This window comes from Anguilla rostrata, chromosome 17, assembly GCF_018555375.3.
Source record: "Anguilla rostrata isolate EN2019 chromosome 17, ASM1855537v3, whole genome shotgun sequence".
In the NCBI taxonomy this organism is placed as follows: Eukaryota; Metazoa; Chordata; class Actinopteri; order Anguilliformes; family Anguillidae; genus Anguilla; species Anguilla rostrata.
This window is the reverse complement of record NC_057949.1, coordinates 27651820-27670019: the sequence shown is the minus strand read 5'-3', so window position 1 is coordinate 27670019 and position 18200 is coordinate 27651820. Positions and strand designations below refer to the sequence as shown.

Sequence of the window (18200 nt, the reverse complement as noted above, 5' to 3'; positions counted from 1 at the left end):
ATTTTGATCCGCGATAGACAAAACTGCGGCCAAAACAGTGCTCAGATTCAGCAGTGTACACTTACTGTAGAAAAGAAGCTTTGAGAGCATTACAGCAAAGTAAAAATGCAAGTTAATAACAAAGGGATTAATTTAAATACTTCATCCTTGCAAGTATTATGAATATGACAAGGTAATACACAGGAAACAGTAAATTACTTTTTTTTATTTATTAAGACTTAGCATTTGCATTTATCAGAAAAAAAAAATACATTATCATAAAAAGAATGCCAGTTGTCACATAATTTGCGAAATAACTGTAAACATTAACAATGCTGATTATGATGCATCAGGGAAACAGTAGAATTGACAATTTAGTGATTTAGCAGATGATTTTAGCCGATGCATCTTAGAAAGGTGCGGTGAAATCAAATATGTATTGGTAGACCATATCATTTAAACCTGCTCATTTTTATATAATTAAGTGAGAACCTGAGTTTTTTGTGCAGTCAATGTAACGATTAATCTTTACATTTTAAAACCAAGGTCCGTTCCTACTTTTAATCACAATAGGTCAGCTAACCTACCAGGAACTTAGATCCACTGAACAGCCATCAATATTTTTTATTAGATTTTTATTTGGCACATAAAAAAGAGACCTACTGCTATTCTTGAAAATAAAGAATAAAATAACATGCACATATTGCTAATGAACAATTTTGTCTTTATATTCAGACTTGGGGTTTTCTGTTATATATTTCTTAATATACCAACAAGATATACGCGCCTTCAGGTTTTCTTCCACGACAAAGTCCAAGGCACTCTGAGAGAGCAAGAGAGAGAGATAGAGAGATACTTTTAGCTCCCTTTAATTAACAATAAGAAAAAAAAAGCTACCCATAAATCACCAGCATTGACACACGACCAAAACAAAAACCCAAAAACACACACACCAGAAGAGTTACTTCAAATAGGGAAATGTGGAAGTGCGACGAATTACTATAGCCGTGCAGTGTGCAGCTATTGGTGCGGTTACAAAGATCAAGTGTAAAGGGTTGTCAATACAACTGTCGACATGCGTCATATCGCATAGGCTACTTAGTGAACAGTTCTAAAGTTTTTTTGTATAGCAGATTTACGTCACCTTAGCTAATAGCGCTGCGACACCTTTACCCCTGAATCGGACAGGAACGTTTGTTGTCAACAAATGTACTTCTCTGTCCCCCGTGAATTCATATATCAGCACAGCTGTCTCCAGATTTCCTGCTGAGAAATGGACGCTTATTTTAACTAGACCTTAGGGCAAAAAAACATTTCGTATCTAGAGTTTCAAGTTTACATTGAGCTTTAAAGTATGATATCACGGATCAATGCCCCGTATTCTCGAATTGACACCAAATTCCAGAGCAAATTGGTTTCAAAATGAGCCAAGAAAAATCTCGCGTGTGCTGTCCTTACCATCGTTACCCAGGCTAAGTGTGAAGCACTTCCGATGTCTATCGTGTTCAATCTTAGAGTTGCCTGCAAGACTTGTGATGCTCAATGAAGTCTTTGCCGTTTTGAAATTGCACATGAGAAAATTTTTTTGTCTGAATGCATTTGAATGGGAGCACAATAACCGTAACGCCATGTTTGCAACAAGGGGCTAACCAGCTAGCTGCTGTTGTTATGTAATTCCGACTGTTAGGCTACTGCTTTGTACATTCTGTACTGTTGCAAAGATGGTGGATGAAAGAACAAGACGCACATATTACAGTGCAAGTCAATGGCGAACGTTCTCTGTAAACTAAAATGTATTCAGATTATAAACCGTTGGTAACATTAATGGTTCTATGGAACATGATTCTAGTCAGCCAGTATACCTATCTGTAGGTTGTTAAAGAAAATGTAACAGCTTGAACAAATTCATTTCGTTATTCAATCTGGTAGGCCTAATGTACTTTTGTAGAAAAATGTCGACTAGAGGCTACTTCATACGTAGCCTATGGACGAGGAAACGCCTTATAGGAATGGATAGTGATGGTGTCATAGTGACCGCCTAGGTATTAGCCTACTTACAAAATACCTTACTTACGACGAGTGTCACTTGTCGTTCTAACCAGAATAATACTTTTCTGCATAATGTTGTATTTCTCGCGGGCAGAAAATGCAGGTAGGTGGCGCTCTCCACATACGCAACCTCTGACTGCCGCCTAATCTTATTTTTTCTACAGTCTATGGGGTAGATGTGTAATTTTTCTACAGTCTAAATGAAGTGGATACCAAACAGCCAGACACTCGGTGGCGCTAGAATGTAATACTTGATCCGACAGCCGTACATCCTAGAGTTTGTTTGAGGTAAAAGTTTGTCATCCACTATTAATCCATCTATCGCAACCAATCAATTGTATCGCAACATATCATTTTTCTTCACTTCCTTGCTACTCAGGGGAAAAATCACAATGCATGGATTTAAAAAAGAGAAAAGAGGTCACATTAAAAAAAACTCCCCTTCGTCACTCTCTAGTATCTTTCTCACACACATGGCCACATGGAGGAACCTCTATTTTTATAGTCTGTATGAGGAACCTGCGGAACTGCCCCTCAAATTGCTGTCATAGACACATTTCTGCACAGTTCTCATCCAAACAAAAACTGGACGCTCAATCTTTGGTGAATTAAGTTATTGCTTAAAATAAAAATAAAAAATCAAGTTATCATTAAACTATTACATAGAAAATTGATCAAATATATATGCCATATGGCAACACTGGACAATTGTGTAACTGCAGTACCTTATTTTGCCATTGATTTCCATAAAGCCATAACGGCACCACAATTTCTTTGTAAGTGGAATTTATAATAACACAATATTATGTGTGCATGGATAATATAATCGTGTTATATATTTCTTTAGAACATGAACACAACTTTGCCTTATGCACAGGGAAAACAGAAAAGGGCAGAATTGGCTCTTACAGAAAGGTTACCTGTGAACTTCTGTTGATTTTATTTATTTAAATTTTCTTTGTATACTTGTGAACAGGGGCATAGCTAGGAATTCTGGCCCGCTTGAAAGAATATTGCTCTGGGCCCCCTTTTTTAATAAAACAAATAAAATGTGGGCCCTTAAAATCGTCACCACCTTTCACCCCATTAGCAACGGCTCTGCCTGTGAACCCAGAACATAAAATGAGTAACTCTGTTGTACTTACTGGCATACCGACAACTTGGTCACTGATTTATGAGTGTCCAAAAGTTTACATGATTAGTTAGTTTTAACATGAGATAATAGGCTACTGTTAAAATTAGATCCTGAATAGGATACCGTTGGTTTCATTTTTATCAAATGTAAATGGTTTGTATTTACACGACAACTACCATATACCTTATTATTATTATTATTATTTCATGTTTCAGATCAATTACGTTAACGTAAGTCAATTGAGCTGTGACATTTCAGAGTCCGTTATGACCGTTGCATTTTCAGATGTTCTACTGGACTGTTCGATTTTTATTACTTTATTTATTTTTTTGTATAGCCTAAAGTGTGGTTATCTAGTTCTCTCTTATCGTATCTTTGTATACTAAAGTAGGCTATTGGAGGTGGTGATACTCTACTGTACTTCGAGTATTAAGCTGCTTTAAAACCATAGAAGAAGAAACTACTTCGGCCGATGCGACGGTGTCAGTGGAGTAATAGTCCCATGTCAGTAGGTTGTTAGTTAGCTTAAAGGCTGACCCAAAAATCCGCAGTAAGGTTTACAATATCGGAAAGATAATGTCCGACTTCGACGAGTTCGAAAAACAGCTGAGTGAAAACCGACAGGGTGAGTTTTTGGTCAAGGTGAAATGGGTAACTCGGCTAACCAGGAATCGCTTGCTTGCTTATTTGCTAGCGCAACCCATATCTAGTTTTATTTGCTAACGTTAGCCAGACAGATACTCACTGTCTTGGCTGTAGCAAGCATAGCTAGCTGCGAACTTGTGTGTTTGGTGAATTGTTGTGCAATAATTTGCTGGTTTTAGCAAGTGTATTTTAATCTCGCAGACGGAAACAAATGCATCTGCTAGCTCGCTTCCCATTAGACTAGATATAACAGAAAGGCCTTTCGTATTGTTAGCTAACATTAATACATTGATTTAGCTTGCCAGCAAGCTAGCTACTCAGCAGTACGATTTCATTGAATGTGCGTTGGCTGTATGTCCAAGACCTAAAACGCTACTGGCCCTTGTAACGTTAGCTAATATGACTGTGCCGCACCTTTCACATGAGGTCGTTATTACTATTAGTAACGCACAGTTTACGTGCAACGTGATACACATTTGCCTCGCAGCTTGGAAGACATGCCATGGCAATAATGTTTCGTGGACTGTTATTTCGCCCTTATAGTTATTGTTGCAGTTAACTGGTGGTAGTTCACGTTTATGCTAGTTATAAAGCTACTTGAATCTGAATTATGACTGCTGGTTTTAGTGCTGTCAAGCCAGGTTAAAGGTGAACTTAGCATGTGAATTGGTGTAGGAAGCTAGATTTACTGTAGATAGCAGTAATATCGCGAGCGTAATTATATCGTGAACTAGATGGTAATGAGCAATTATTTGCAAGTTACGGTCTCTAGATTAAGCTCTGTGCCTCTGTGCTGTTGCAGAAGAGCTATCTTGCTTACTCCCCGATATGCACCTAAACTTGTAAACGACGTTGTAGGCTATTTCCAGAGGTTATACACATGAACAGAATTATTCAGTACGGTTTCTTCGCTTTTTTGATATTAATATTCGTTTTTGTATTGTGTCAGGACTTCTTTTTTTGGTCGTCGCAGTCTCAGGTTGCATTTGTGAATAAGATTCAAGTAGTTAAAAAAAAAAACAGTCAAGTGATATACACATATAACTGGAGGCATAATGTTGGTTTACTTAAAGTGTATTTTTTTGCAGTAAAACATTAACTCGTGAATGCCCCTTTACCAGCCAGTATAAACCCTGCAGGTGAACTTCTGTATGTATAAAAATGTTTTTGATTGCAGAAGAAAAACTGGGTCAATGGAAAACGTGCACTAAAATTGAAATGACTAGGGGAAAAACTCCAGTCTTCCTACTGTCGACACCCAAACATTTCAAGATACATAAAGGAGGATGCTTATCAGGATTACTTTTCAGGGACTAACCTGTTATAAGGACGGGAGCAATCAAAGCAAGGAACGTGATGCCTTCAATTAAACGGCGACTGAGGCTAACATTTTCAGAATGTTCCCAATTTTATAGATCTTAGGAATTTGTGTGAGGAAGCATGACCATGTACAGATCTGTGCCATTGTTGCTGTGTACTGTAACATAGCAACAGAAACTCAGCGGGAGGGAAAGAGGTGAAGAGAACAGCTTGTAGAGAATGAAATCAGAATGTGAACATTGCAGTTACTTTAGGGATAAAGAAATCAAGAGTACTCTATCCCAGTGCGTTGGGCCCAGCGAATCTCTAATGCATGAATGACTTCACTGTGTCACTATGTTGACACTCGTGAATCTGAACAACTAATTACTTTAAGCTGACACTGATCTACTGAAATCCCACTGCTTTGAAGGGTTGTGCCTGTGTCTATAACGTGTGTAGTGCTGTCTTTGTACATGAGATGTTGCATTCTACAAAACTGAATCTGACACCAGGTATGCAGTTGACATCTGAATAACAAACAATCTGCAAGAGCTGTCAGAAATGCTTTGAATTCTAAAAAGTCTAAATCATTTTAATAAAAAAAAAAAAATGTTCCCCTAAATGTGGTGTTTTCCTGTCCCCCCCTGTAAATGCATCTTACGGAAGCAGCCGCAGCCTCCGGTGTTTTGTAGGCTCTTCGTTGGTTCGTTTGGTTTTCAGTTGACGCGTGCTAGCTTCTGCCCGTCCCCCTCCCTCCTTCGCGCCGCGTGTCACATCCTGTCTGGCTCTGTTTCTGCCTCGGTCCTAATCCCGGGCCCCGGTTTCAGAGCGGGAGAAGGAGCGGCACAGGAAGCGCAGCCGCAGCGGGTCCCTGGGCCGCGGCGACAAGCACCGCAGCTGGAGCAAGGATCGCGGCAGCCGCAGCCGCGAGAAGCACAGCCGGAGCCGCGACCGCGACCGCAAGAGCCGCGACCGCAGGAGCAGCTCCCGCGACCACAAGAAGCACAGGTAAAGTTAGCCATGACTAGCCTAGCCTGCGCTTAAAGAAGCACAGATAAAGTTAGCCACGCCTAGCCTAGCCTGCGCTTAAAGAAGCACAGGTAAAGTTAGCCATGCCTAGCCCGGCCTGTGCTTAAAGAAGCACAGGTAAAGTTAGCCACGCCCAGCCGGCCTGTGCTTAACGAAGCACAGGTAAAGTTAGCCACGCCCAGCCGGCCTGCGCTTAAAGAAGCACAGGTAAAGTTAGCCATGCCTAGCCTAGCCTGCGCTTAAAGAAGCACAGGTAAAGTTAGCCACGCCCAGCCGGCCTCCGCTTAAAGAAGCACAGGTAAAGTTAGCCACGCCCAGCCTAGCCTGTGCTTGAAGAAGCACAGGTAAAGTTTGCCACTCCCCGACCGGCCTGCGCTTAAAGAAGCACAGGTAAAGTTAGCCGCGCCTAGCCTAGCCTGTGCTTGAAGAAGCACAGGTAAAGTTAGCCACTCCTCGACCGGCCTGCGCTTAAAGAAGCACAGGTAAAGTCAGCCACGCCCAGCCGGCCTGTGCTTAACGAAGCACAGGTAAAGTTAGCCACGCCCCAACCGGCCTCCGCTTAAAGAAGCACAGGTAAAGTTAGCCATGCCTAGCCCGGCCTGCGCTTAGAGAAGCACAGGTAAAGTTAGCCGCGCCTAGCCTAGCCTGTGCTTGAAGAAGCACAGGTAAAGTTAGCCACTCCCCGACCGGCCTGCGCTTAAAGAAGCACAGGTAAAGTCAGCCACGCCCAGCCGGCCTGTGCTTAACGAAGCACAGGTAAAGTTAGCCACGCCCCAACCGGCCTCCGCTTAAAGAAGCACAGGTAAAGTTAGCCATGCCTAGCCCGGCCTGCGCTTAGAGAAGCACAGGTAAAGTTAGCCACGCCTAGCCTAGCCTGCACTTAAAGAAGCACAGGTAAAGTTAGCCATGCCCAGCCGGCCTCCGCTTAAAGAAGCACGAGTAAAGTTAGCCATGCCTAGCCTAGCCTGTGCTTAAAGAAGCACAGGTAAAGTTAGCCACGCCCAGCCGGCCTGTGCTTAACGAAGCACAGGTAAAGTTAGCCACGCCCAGCCGGCCTCCGCTTAAAGAAGCACAGGTAAAGTTAGCCATGCCCCAACCGGCCTGTGCTTAGAGAAACACAGGTAAAGTTAGCCACACCCCAGCTGGCCTGCGCTTAAAGAAGCACAGGTAAATTTAGCCATGCCTAGCCTAGCCTGCGCTTAAAGAAGCACAGGTAAAGTTAGCCATGCCTAGCCTAGCCTGCGCTTAAAGAATCACAGATAAAGTTAGCCACGCCCAGCCGGCCTGTGCTTAATGAAGCACAGGTAAAGTTAGCCATGCCCAGCCGGCCTTCGCTTAAAGAAGCACAGGTAAAGTTAGCCATGCCCCAATCGGCCTGCGCTTAGAGAAGCACAGGTAAAGTTAGCCACACCCCAACCGGCCTGCTCTTAAGGAGGCTCAGCAGTGCTCTTCCCAACTTAAGAAACAGATTGTATCCGTCACAATTTACCTCACCTTAAAGGAGGCGTAGGTACACTACTCCCACAGGTACCCTGATCCAAACTTGCTTCATTTTTATTTAGCACAGATTACACCCTCACAATGGAACTTCATTCAGGAATCCAATGCATTCCTGGACGCTCATTTGAAGAAAAAAATTTCAGTGAACATTGCTTTCATTTATTAATTTATGAAGATATGTGATTCTATTTTTTTCGGGGGAAGGGGGGGGGGGGTGATATATATGTGTGTGTCTTTGTGTATATATATGTATATATGAGTGATGAGCTGACCTCCTTTGTTTCTTGTTGGTCAGCTATTCTCCGAGAAGAATGCGAAAGAAAAGAACTTGCAAGTACTGGGACGTGCCCCCCCCAGGGTTTGAGCACATCACTCCGATGCAATACAAGGCCATGCAAGGTAGCACACCTGTCCTCGGGCTCCGCCCACACTGTCCTCGGGCTACGCCCACACTGTCCTCGGGCTCCACCCACACCTGTCCTCGGGCTCCACCCACACTGTCCTTGGGCTCCACCCACACTGTCCTCGGGCTCCACCCACACTGTTCTTAGGCTCCGCCCACACTGTTCTCAGGCTCCACCCACACTGTCTTCGGGCTCCGCCCACACTGTCCTCGGGCTCCGCCCACACTGTCCTCAGGCTCCACCCACACCTGTCCTCGGGCTCCACCCACACTGTCCTTGGGCTCCACCCACACTGTCCTCGGGCTCCACCCACACTGTCCTTAGGCTCCGCCCACACTGTTCTCAGGCTCCACCCACACTGTCCTCAGGCTCCACCCACACTGTCCTCGGGCTCCACCCACACTGTCCTCGGGCTCCACCCACACTGTCCTCAGGCTCTGCCCACACTCTCCTCGGATGGTCTAATTAAAGGTCAATTAAGGTCACGATCCTGTCAAAATGACCTGGAGTAAGTTTGAATATGTTTTTACAATCTCTCTCTCAATCTCTCCCCCTCTCTCTGTCTCTCTCTCCCTCCCTCCCTCTCTCTCTCACTCTCTCTCTCTCCCTCCCTCCCTCTCTCTCTCACTCTCTCTCCCTCCCTCCCTCTCTCTCTCTCCTTCCCTCCCTCTCTCTCAGCTGCTGGGCAGATCCCCACCATAGCTCTGCTGGCTACCTCTACGACCAGCGGCATGGCGGTCACGCCCACACAGGTGCCAATGGTGGGCAGCCAGATGACCCGGCAGGCCAGAAGACTCTACGTTGGCAATATTCCTTTTGGGGTGACTGAGGTGAACTTACCTTTACCTGTTTAATACACATTTAGACAAACTTTTCTCCCAGCTTTTGCTTTCTTTTATTACGTTCTGGAACACCGGTTTGTACGATGACGCCCGTACAGAAACGTTGGATGACTTCTGTTTCCCTGGGCCAATCCCTGGCCAAGTATGGCTTGTGCTGTGGGGCTGGCTGCTGCTGACGGCACTACACAAGCATGTCTTCAAGCTGCCCGTAAACACACAGGCTTTTCATTTTTAATTTAATCCTTTTTCATTTTTGGACTGAAACATAAAATTTGACAAATGTGAACAACTGAAAGAACAACCCTAAATGATTTATTCTAAAGGCACTATACGTCCAGTTTTTGTTCATTTAATAATTATTTTAGCTAAATGTGGATAGCGAATGTTTATGTGTCTATGTTGGCTGGTGTATACATGTGTACACATAGTTGCTATGTTATGGTTGTGTAGTTTGGTTGGAATCCGCCTCCACCACCAGGTGAACGTAGTCTGTTGTGTGTCTGTTTCCAGGAGTCCATGGCAGATTTCTTTAATGCCCAGATGCGGCTGGCGGGTCTCTCCCAGGCCCCCAGTAACCCTGTTCTTGCCGTGCAGATCAACCAGGACAAGAACTTTGCTTTCCTAGAGGTGAGCAGCCTCCAGTGTCATCTCACCACCACCGCTGCTGTAAAACAGCTGGAAGTCCACCCCACCCTGCTCTTTCAAAGTCAGTATTTTTAAACCACTTCTTCTTGGCTATTACGTTTTTTTTTTCTCCCTCAATTCATTATTGCCCGCTGGTAGTGCAAGTACACTGCTCACACATCTGACACGGCCAGATGCATCGCGGCCAGAGGCGCTTTGCAGCAGCTGGGGAATAACCCCAGATACGGGCCTGTTGATCATTGCAGCAAGGGACGGGACATTTAATCCCACCCACAGACCCGCCTGATACCAGCTCTGCCACGTCTGGTTAGCGCATTAGCTAGATACGCCACCCAAGAGCCCCGCCCTGTACAGCTCTATGGCACTTTTATCTGGTGAAATTGAGGCTTCGCTCTGTCCATTTTGTGTAGCAATCTACACCGGTGTAGTGTAAATGAATGTAGCACTGCAGTGCTGTACTATTCTACCATATTTTCCTCCTCCTGTATCCTAAGATGTGAAGTGCCGTTGAGCCTAGCGCATAGTGTGCTCTGTGTAATGTGTTCCTGTGGTATGCTGTAAGTAATTTGCGGTTTTATGGTTTGTATGTTTTTCCCCCCGTGTAAATCCAGTTTCGGTCCGTGGATGAGACCACGCAGGCGATGGCCTTCGACGGGATCATCTTCCAGGGGCAGTCTTTAAAGATCAGAAGGCCGCACGACTACCGCCCCCTGCCCGGCATCTCAGAGCAGCCCGCTTTTCACGTCCCAGGTGTGTGTCACGGACGGCCTCGGGTTTCACCTGCTCTCTGCTCTCTGAGCGGTGTCGCACTGCTCAGCCAAGGGTCTGCTAACAGGGTGTTAAATACAGGCTTCTTACGTGATCTTATCTGACATGATACCCAGTTTGGGGAATTACATCTGTGTCACGTTAGCTTGTGTTACTAGATTACTGGACTTGTCTCCTGTATTTGCCTAGTAACCTTGTGTGTGTGAACCTGCATTTGCATGCATGCCATATTGCAGTATTACATACACCGTGGACCTTATTACACACTATTATTGTGTGGAGAGCCCTTAAAAATGATACAGTTCCACATTCATACAGAACATTTACATCCCTTTTCTAGATTCCAGGTGCGTCCTTGATTCTCTTTCTCCTCTTGTTTAGAGCCATGTGCTTCTGTAGAGCCGTGTTTAAAGGTCCGTTCTCAGGACCATGGTATGTATGGTGTAGAGTTAACCACGGGTAGCCGCATGCGATCAGGACCATTACAATGTTGTGCCCATAACGTATAAGTAAACATAGCTGATGGCATCAAAGTGGGACAGTGAAATGTGAGCATGCAGTCGTCCTGTACGCCTGTATGTGGGAGTGGCCTGTGTGTGAGGCTTTGCTGTGTTTGTGTGCTGTGTCGTATGTGTTGTCTTGGGCAGGTGTGGTTTCCACAGTGGTCCCCGACTCCCCGCACAAACTTTTCATCGGTGGCCTGCCAAACTATCTCAATGACGATCAGGTACTTGACCTCTCTGCCAAATCGGACTGCTCGCATTCATCACTCTCCTCCTACGCACACGTAGCGCAAACCACACGCTTTCTGGTTCTTTTGCGAGGTGCAGTAACTTGCGCTCATATTTTCCGGTGGTTAGTAAATATTCACTGAAAACAGAACCGGGAGCGAAGTGATTCTGCACCGTGTGCAGATTCCAGCAAACAGAAACTGCGCTGTGACAGAGTGACCCGATATCAACACTAGCTTTACACTCGCATAACAACATCAGGTAATCATTTCCGCAATAAGTATTTTATTTCTCTCAGTTCTTTAAAATAAAATGATAGATCTATCAGCTGTAGACAACTTTTTTTATTGAATTAGCATGAAAATTTGCTGGCTCTTTATCATTTATCTTTTCTCTGTGTGATTTTTTTATTTAATTTTTTTTTTTACCATTATTGCAAACGGTCTGAGGATAAAAATGCATGATACACAGTACCCAGATGCCTTTTTCCTGTGGTACTTCATTGCTTACATTTCCCACACATTACCCATTTACACACCTGCGTATATTTCCAGTGCCCGTTCCGGTGAAGTTCATTCAGGGGCATAGCCAGGGATTTGACCCGGCAACCTCACGATCACAAACTCAGTCCCCAGACCTTGCACATTCAAGCCCATCACAGTTAACGGATAATAATTGTTCTCCTGCAGGTTTTTCCCCCTCTTTTCTCCAAATTGCATTGCCTTGGATTACTTGTGTTTGTAATGTGAAATCTGTTTGTATGTCTACAAATTAGCCGGAGGCTGTACACGCAGCTTGTGGTGTACTGCCACGCAAACAGCAAACATTTTAATCTTTTTCGTAAAACGTCTCTGAGACAGACGTGAGTTTCCATTATTAGCCTGCTGTTCTGAAGGTCCTCCACAGCACACACAAATAGACCATAGAGTTTCACATTAGCGTCTGGTTTTTCTTGTACAAATATTTATAGCCCTTTAAAAGATGACAAGTTTGAATAACTGGAGTAATGAAAGATTGAATAAAGTTGATTTGATCTAAATTATATTCCCGAAAAATAATGCATTCATCTAGATGATGAAAAATGATTATCAATATCATATATAAAATGATATTATTTACATGATCCACATTTATATGTATATATTTATATATAACATCTGGTTTCATAAATTCTTCTTTTCAAATGTCTTTATGTACAGTTAGCTGTACATGAATTATCTTGGCACTATTTCAGCCTATTTTTTGGTTTCAGTTCAGATAGATTGACTCAGTTTTGAGATGTGGTGAAGTCCACCGTTCCCTTTTTCAAATGGGTGAAGCAGAAAATGATTAGTCATTTTACACTATTCATGTTACACAAGCATCTGATGCGAATTGTTATTCAGCTGAATGCACACCGTAAATGTCAAAGATGCTGATTGAAAAGGATTAATTTATTGTTCATCTGAGATATTTTTACCTTGTACTTTTAACACCTGGTTTGCGTGCCAATGTTAAACGTCTAATTTCTCATACAGTTAGAAATCAAGGTATTTTATTGGCCAAATGCAAAAATTAAAAAAAAGAATTTTTTTTTACAGTGCTCCATATTAAGATTTAAGATCCGAAAGATAAGTTGCAAGAATGTCACTGTTCTGCAGTTGTGCTGTTCGTTTGAATTGGAAAGTTAACTGTGACGTGCAGGTTGAGCTCGAACAGCGTGACTGTGCCCTACTGTTAATCATATTTTATCATTTATTCATTTTTTTATGCAGTCGCTGCCACTGCTCTGATACTCACAGCTCTTTCATTCTTGTTCCCCCACTTTGTCCCCAGCTAGGGGCTGTAAGATCGTTAGGCCTTCGCACATAATTTGTTCAGTAGTACTGACCTACTGCTGCCATGCCAACATGTAACGCAAGGCAAGTAAGACATTCCAGCCCTCACACGGATACACCCCCTCAGCCAGCAGGGGGCCCCCTTCTCGCCGCCTCCCTCTCTTTCCATCACCCCAATGGAGAGCGCTCAGACCCACAAGGGGGTGACTTCCTTGGTTTTTATGGTTGTGCGGGGTGGGCTGGGGGTGGGGGTGGGGGGGTGCAGAGGCAAATGTCTTTATTACTATGAAAGTCTGATGATATTTGGGGCTCTTCTTTTTACATGTATTTATAATTTAAAGGTTACCTTAAAACCTTTTTTTGTGAAGCTTTGATAAGAAATGTAAAATATATGTATGTATGTTTTCAGATCTAATGTACGATCAGTTCTATTTGTAATTGGGGTGTATTTGTGTGTCTTTCTTAGTTTGCGAACAGCTTCCTTAATATGAGTGTACTGGTGTACTGGTTGTGAAGCCAGTAATGCATTTTTGCTTCTGGGACTTTTTTAAAATCCGAGCCAATACTCCCAATGCACGAAAAGCAAACGTTTGTATTTTCAGGAAATATGAAGTCATACAGGGTACCTGAGGTTTATGTTTATGTTGTATATCATGCCCATAGTTGTATCGCCATTTTGTTTTGGAATTTGGCTTTTTCAGCACAGCAGTTGTTTTCTCTGCATTAATATAAAAATGAACACACTTGTTTGATTGAGCATAATGAGGTAATGATGTTTTTTTTCCCTATTTTTTTATTAACAAAAAATAATTGGTCAAATAATTTTAAATTGGGCTAATAGAGTTCAATTAATCAAAGTCTTTAGCTTTGAGGGTTTTTCCTCATTGTGGACACAATTTGGATTTTTTAAAATCTTTGTTTGATTTTTCTGTTTGTTTTGAGGATTCTTTAAGGTGAAATAAAATCACAATTGTATAAATTATATAAATGATAATGTAATGGACAAAATGTGACGTATGTGTCCTGGTACAGTATAAGAGCATTACAAGGCTAGTGTGTCATTTATTTGCAAAATAGCAAGATTTCATTAGTAGTTCTTTGGCTGACACATTAAAAATTACAGAGAAGGTTTTCACGATATTGCTGTTACTTCTGGCCTTTCCAGTTGTTTGGAATGTTCCAGCAATATACGGTAGAAATTTTAACAATGTCATGCAGGTTGCTAAGGGGTGGCTGCTTTGGCAAAGCTGATTGGTTCCTTTGTCTCGGTCTCTTGTGCAGGTGAAGGAGCTCTTGACATCGTTTGGACCGCTCAAAGCTTTCAACCTTGTGAAGGACAGTGCGACCTCATTGTCCAAAGGTTACGCCTTTTGCGAATATGTAGATATCAGTGCGACTGACCAGGTATGAGTGACCCGTAATGGGGTCTCCTTAACTAGTCATTTGTCAAGTGAATTATTTTGGCTAATCCATAAACATAAAAATCAATGTATTTTTTTCAACTATATTTGCTCGACATCTTTAATTTGCTAATTATCGTTTGTAAATGGTTATGGAGTTTATCATAGTAATTTAGAGGAAATTAAACATTCAAATATATTGTTAGTTAATGGTTTTTCCTCCTTGTTTATAGAAAATGAATTTTTTTTTCATCTACTCAATGACACTTTGGAGTGGTCATTTGTTCATTTTGTAATGCCATGAAGAGAATTCAGATTTTTCTCTGAAGGACTAAAAGTGTGCAAAATCAAGATCACAAAATGTTCACCACTTAGCACTGAGAGTTCAGACCACGGATAGGTATTACACACTAACGCCACTTTCTCACCTCACATTGTTCTCCCAGTCTTTTTGGGGAGCTGACATAATTAAGTCTGTGTGTGTACGCATGTGTGTGTGTGCACGTGTGTGTGTTTTTTTTTTCAGGCTGTGGCAGGACTCAATGGCATGCAACTTGGGGACAAAAAGCTGATCGTTCAGAGGGCAAGCGTGGGAGCTAAAAATGCTAATCCTGTGAGTACGGCTCATTTTATGAGCACTTATCTACTTACAAGGACAACTAAAGAGTATGCACTGTATTCAGTCCATAAATGGGTTTTACTGAGGACTGAGAAGGTTGTGTGAAGAGACTACAATATTCAATTTTCAGAGTCAGTAGTCATAGGTTGTACAAAAATGTCACATTTTAAAAGCATTGAAGAGGGGTTGTTAAATGCTGTTTTGCTTTGTAAAGATGTCTAATATAATGGCATGTTTGGTGAGGGGAGGCAAGCTTTGGAAGGGTAGCTATTTAGAAGAAATAAAAATAACATTTTGCTTTTTTTTTGTGACACAAAAGTGAGCATTAAGAATCACCGGGCTAGAAAGAGAATGTAGCCATAATCCAGCTTGCCCCCAGAGTAAATTCACTGCTTGTGGTTCAACACACAGAGGACTGTGGACTGGAGGGCCAAAATGAGCAAATTATCTGTCTGTTCGTTAACTCCCTCCCCTGGATTTCCTCCGAGCAGACGTCCATCATCGAGACCCCGGTGACGCTGCAGGTCCCGGGCCTGCAGGCGCTGCAGAATTCGGGCATGCCCACGGAGGTGCTCTGCCTGCTGAACATGGTAATGCCCGAGGAGCTGGTGGACGACGAGGACTACGAGGAGATCCTGGAGGACATCCGCGAGGAGTGCTGCAAGTACGGGAACGTGCGCTCCATCGAGATCCCCCGTCCCGTCGACGGCGTGGAGGTGCCCGGCTGCGGGAAGGTGAGGGCGGGTTGGGGAGGGGAGGGGGTGGAGGGCAGGTGAGGGGCGGAGTGGGGAGGTGCCCAGCTGCGGGAAGGTGAGAGCGGGTGAGGGGGAGGTGAAGGGGGTGTGAGGGCAGGTGAGGGCGGAGTGGGGAGTGGGGGTGGGGGGTGGGGGGTGGGGGTGCCAGGCTGGGGAAGGTGAGGGGTGTCAGGGGGTGGGGGGGTAGAGTTGAAAAGCCCTTCATTGCTAAATGAAAACCTAAGAATACTGTTGATGTAATCGTTCACTGCATGGTTCACTAATGATGTGGGGAAGATCTTTTTACAGATCGTATCGCTCCTCGGCAGATGTAGTGAAGGCACGGGCTCCGTAGCTCCGTGTGGCGCGTTGCTCATGAGCGTTTACTCCCCCCGGCAGATTTTCGTGGAGTACGTCTCAGCGGCGGACTGTCAGAAGGCCATGCAGGCCCTGACCGGCCGAAAATTCGCCAACAGAGTGGTCGTCACCAAGTACTACGACCCAGACATGTACCACAGGCACGAGTTCTGATAAACGCCAAGGACGTGGGGGGGTGGGGGGGGGGTGGGGAGTGTTGGGGATGAGCGGGCACGGGAACAGTACAGGTCAAACCTGTAAAAACAGCCTGGTCCTCCCTCGCCACGAGCTCCGGCCCTCTGTCCGGTGCAGATTGAGTATGTTCCCCTTTGTACAGCCTTCTGCTCCACACTTTTTTCCTCATTTGCCCATCGGCGTACGAAAACGAGAAAGATTTTTGAAAACTTTTTTTCTTCTTAAAGGGATAGTTTTGCTTTTATGGGGTTTTACAAAAAAAGTTTGTGTATGTTTTTGACTAGCCCAGACAGTTTTTATGTTGCTTATATACTACTATGGCTGTGGGGTGGCGGCATTTGGTGGGTTTGTGGTATAAATAAAGCAGATTGAATGCCATTCTTTTTAATAATAATCAGGTAATGAATGCACGTAATACCTCTGGAGGCATAACATCACTGTGCATTATTGCTTTGGAGTTTCTTGGAAAAGTATATTCTTGCTTTAGGCCAGAGGTCCTCAATCTTACCCAGAAAGGGCCAGTATGGGTGCAGGCTTTTGTTTCTACCAAGCAGTAACACACCTGCTTCTACTAATCAAGGTCTTTAGCAAATAATCCAGTGGCGGACTCCTGCTTTAGACCAAGTACCTGCAAACGGCCCTGCAGCCATTGTAAAGCTGTTAGGTCATCAGAAACATCTGTAAATATCTATAATATCTTTCATCTCACACTGAAGATGCCTGGGCCAATCAAAAACAAACCCTAAAACAAAAGTAATATCAAAAAACTACCATTTTAAGATAATCTTTCCGCTTGTTTTACCATCAACCTCGTGCTGTGACTGACCCATATTGGAATGAAAATGTAGAAAAAAATAATATTGCTTTATGCTGTCAACCTTAAAGTCGCATTTCAAACGGTTGCATATGTATCCAACCCAAAATAACTATAAAAACCAGAGTTATTTTATATTTCAGAGTACAAGATACACATATTTATTGATTGAATTTAGTCTTAGCACTTTAGTAGAACACATGTGAGAAGCATTTTGAGAGTAATTTCCTTTAGATTTAGTTCCATTTTAATTAAGCACTGTACATTCATTGTGTAATATGTTAAGAAATGTATGTATGTATGTATGTGCATTATTGTTACTCTACCACTGACACTAAATTGGTGTTGGAACTGAAGTATGAGTTACATTTTTGTGTATATCCCTTAAAAAGAGCAATGCTCTAAAAATACCTGGAGTTGGAATATTTTTTTCAATAATTGGTTTGAGATTATGTAAATTACGTATGTCTGTCTGAATGTAAATCCTCTTTTACAAGAATGGCTCTGTTCTGGTTCATTTCAATTTGCTTTTTGCAAACACCAGGGTACAAAAAGTACCAATTAATAAGATATGAACAGGTTGAGTTAACTGCGTGGTTTTAGATATGTATACAGTTGTTGTCATGACCCCATTGCTCCAATGTGTCGGGTACAAATTGTTTGAAATGAGGTGTTACTGTAGCAACAGTGCTGACCCGTAGTATCGATCTGTATTTTACATGCACTTTTCTGACACCTGGGAGGCGGCGTGGGAGGGGGTGGGAGGGGGGGGGGGGCTTGTACTGCAGAATGATCCAAATTCTTCATAAAGATTTGTTTGTTTTTGTGTCTTGATTGTGAACTAGCAAAGCTTCTTTGGAGGATGGGGGGGGGGGGGGGGAATAAATCCCATTCAGTGCTTAAAAAAAAAAAATCTCTAATATCTCCAAAGTGTAGTTTTGAGTGTGAGCACATATTGGGAAAAGTGCTGGTTTTTTTTGTAAACGCTGACTTACCACTGCCATGCCTTGAATAAATGAATGCATCTTCTGACCAGTTTTCATACATTTATTTTACCATGATGCTGTAGTTAGTGGATCAGGTGGGGACATGTCTATTTCAGGAGCTGTCGATATCGTACGTGTGTTAAAGGTGAGTGCAGTCCTAACGGCAGTCAATATGAAATGTTTGTGGGTTGTTGTTTGATGCGTTTGCTACAGATTGTTATGATTATTAGGGCCAAGCAGGGAAGCTGC

At 43.2% G+C, this 18200-nt stretch overlaps 2 protein-coding genes across 2 annotated transcripts; one reads left to right on the top strand and one right to left on the bottom strand.

Annotated features, from left to right (window-relative positions):
• Window positions 1-185: 185 nt before the first annotated feature.
• LOC135243928 (protein NATD1-like) lies at window positions 186-2041 on the bottom strand. The gene is made up of 3 exons (XM_064316078.1): window positions 1438-2041; window positions 1124-1245; window positions 186-802 (listed from the first exon to the last, which is right to left on the bottom strand). The coding sequence occupies exons 1-3, from the start codon at window positions 1607-1609 to the stop codon at window positions 686-688; spliced, it is 411 nt and encodes a 136-aa protein (XP_064172148.1). The 5' UTR covers window positions 1610-2041; the 3' UTR covers window positions 186-685.
• Window positions 2042-3431: 1390 nt separating this feature from the next.
• Window positions 3432-17997, top strand: LOC135243926 (splicing factor U2AF 65 kDa subunit-like). The gene is made up of 11 exons (XM_064316076.1): window positions 3432-3788; window positions 5938-6118; window positions 7935-8038; window positions 8722-8873; window positions 9396-9512; window positions 10142-10280; window positions 10946-11025; window positions 14128-14250; window positions 14773-14859; window positions 15357-15599; window positions 15999-17997. Exons 1-11 carry the CDS (start codon window positions 3740-3742, stop codon window positions 16128-16130), a joined length of 1407 nt encoding a protein of 468 aa, XP_064172146.1. The 5' UTR covers window positions 3432-3739; the 3' UTR covers window positions 16131-17997.
• The last annotated feature ends 203 nt before the right edge of the window (window positions 17998-18200 follow it).

Excerpts from the sequence above, each read along its gene's own strand:
- LOC135243928 (XM_064316078.1), bottom strand. The coding sequence starts at position 1,609 with ATGGCGTTACGGTTATTGTGCTCCCATTCAAATGCATTCAGACAAAAA. Across the intron at positions 1,246-1,437 it reads ACTTAGCCTGGGTAACGATG|CAGGAAATCTGGAGACAGCT; the intron begins GTAAGGACAGCA and ends TCCATTTCTCAG. Across the intron at positions 803-1,123 it reads TCGCAGCGCTATTAGCTAAG|AGTGCCTTGGACTTTGTCGT; the intron begins GTGACGTAAATC and ends TTGCTCTCTCAG.
- LOC135243926 (XM_064316076.1), top strand. The coding sequence starts at position 3,740 with ATGTCCGACTTCGACGAGTTCGAAAAACAGCTGAGTGAAAACCGACAG. Across the intron at positions 9,513-10,141 it reads AGAACTTTGCTTTCCTAGAG|TTTCGGTCCGTGGATGAGAC; the intron begins GTGAGCAGCCTC and ends GTGTAAATCCAG. Across the intron at positions 14,860-15,356 it reads GAGCTAAAAATGCTAATCCT|ACGTCCATCATCGAGACCCC; the intron begins GTGAGTACGGCT and ends TCCTCCGAGCAG.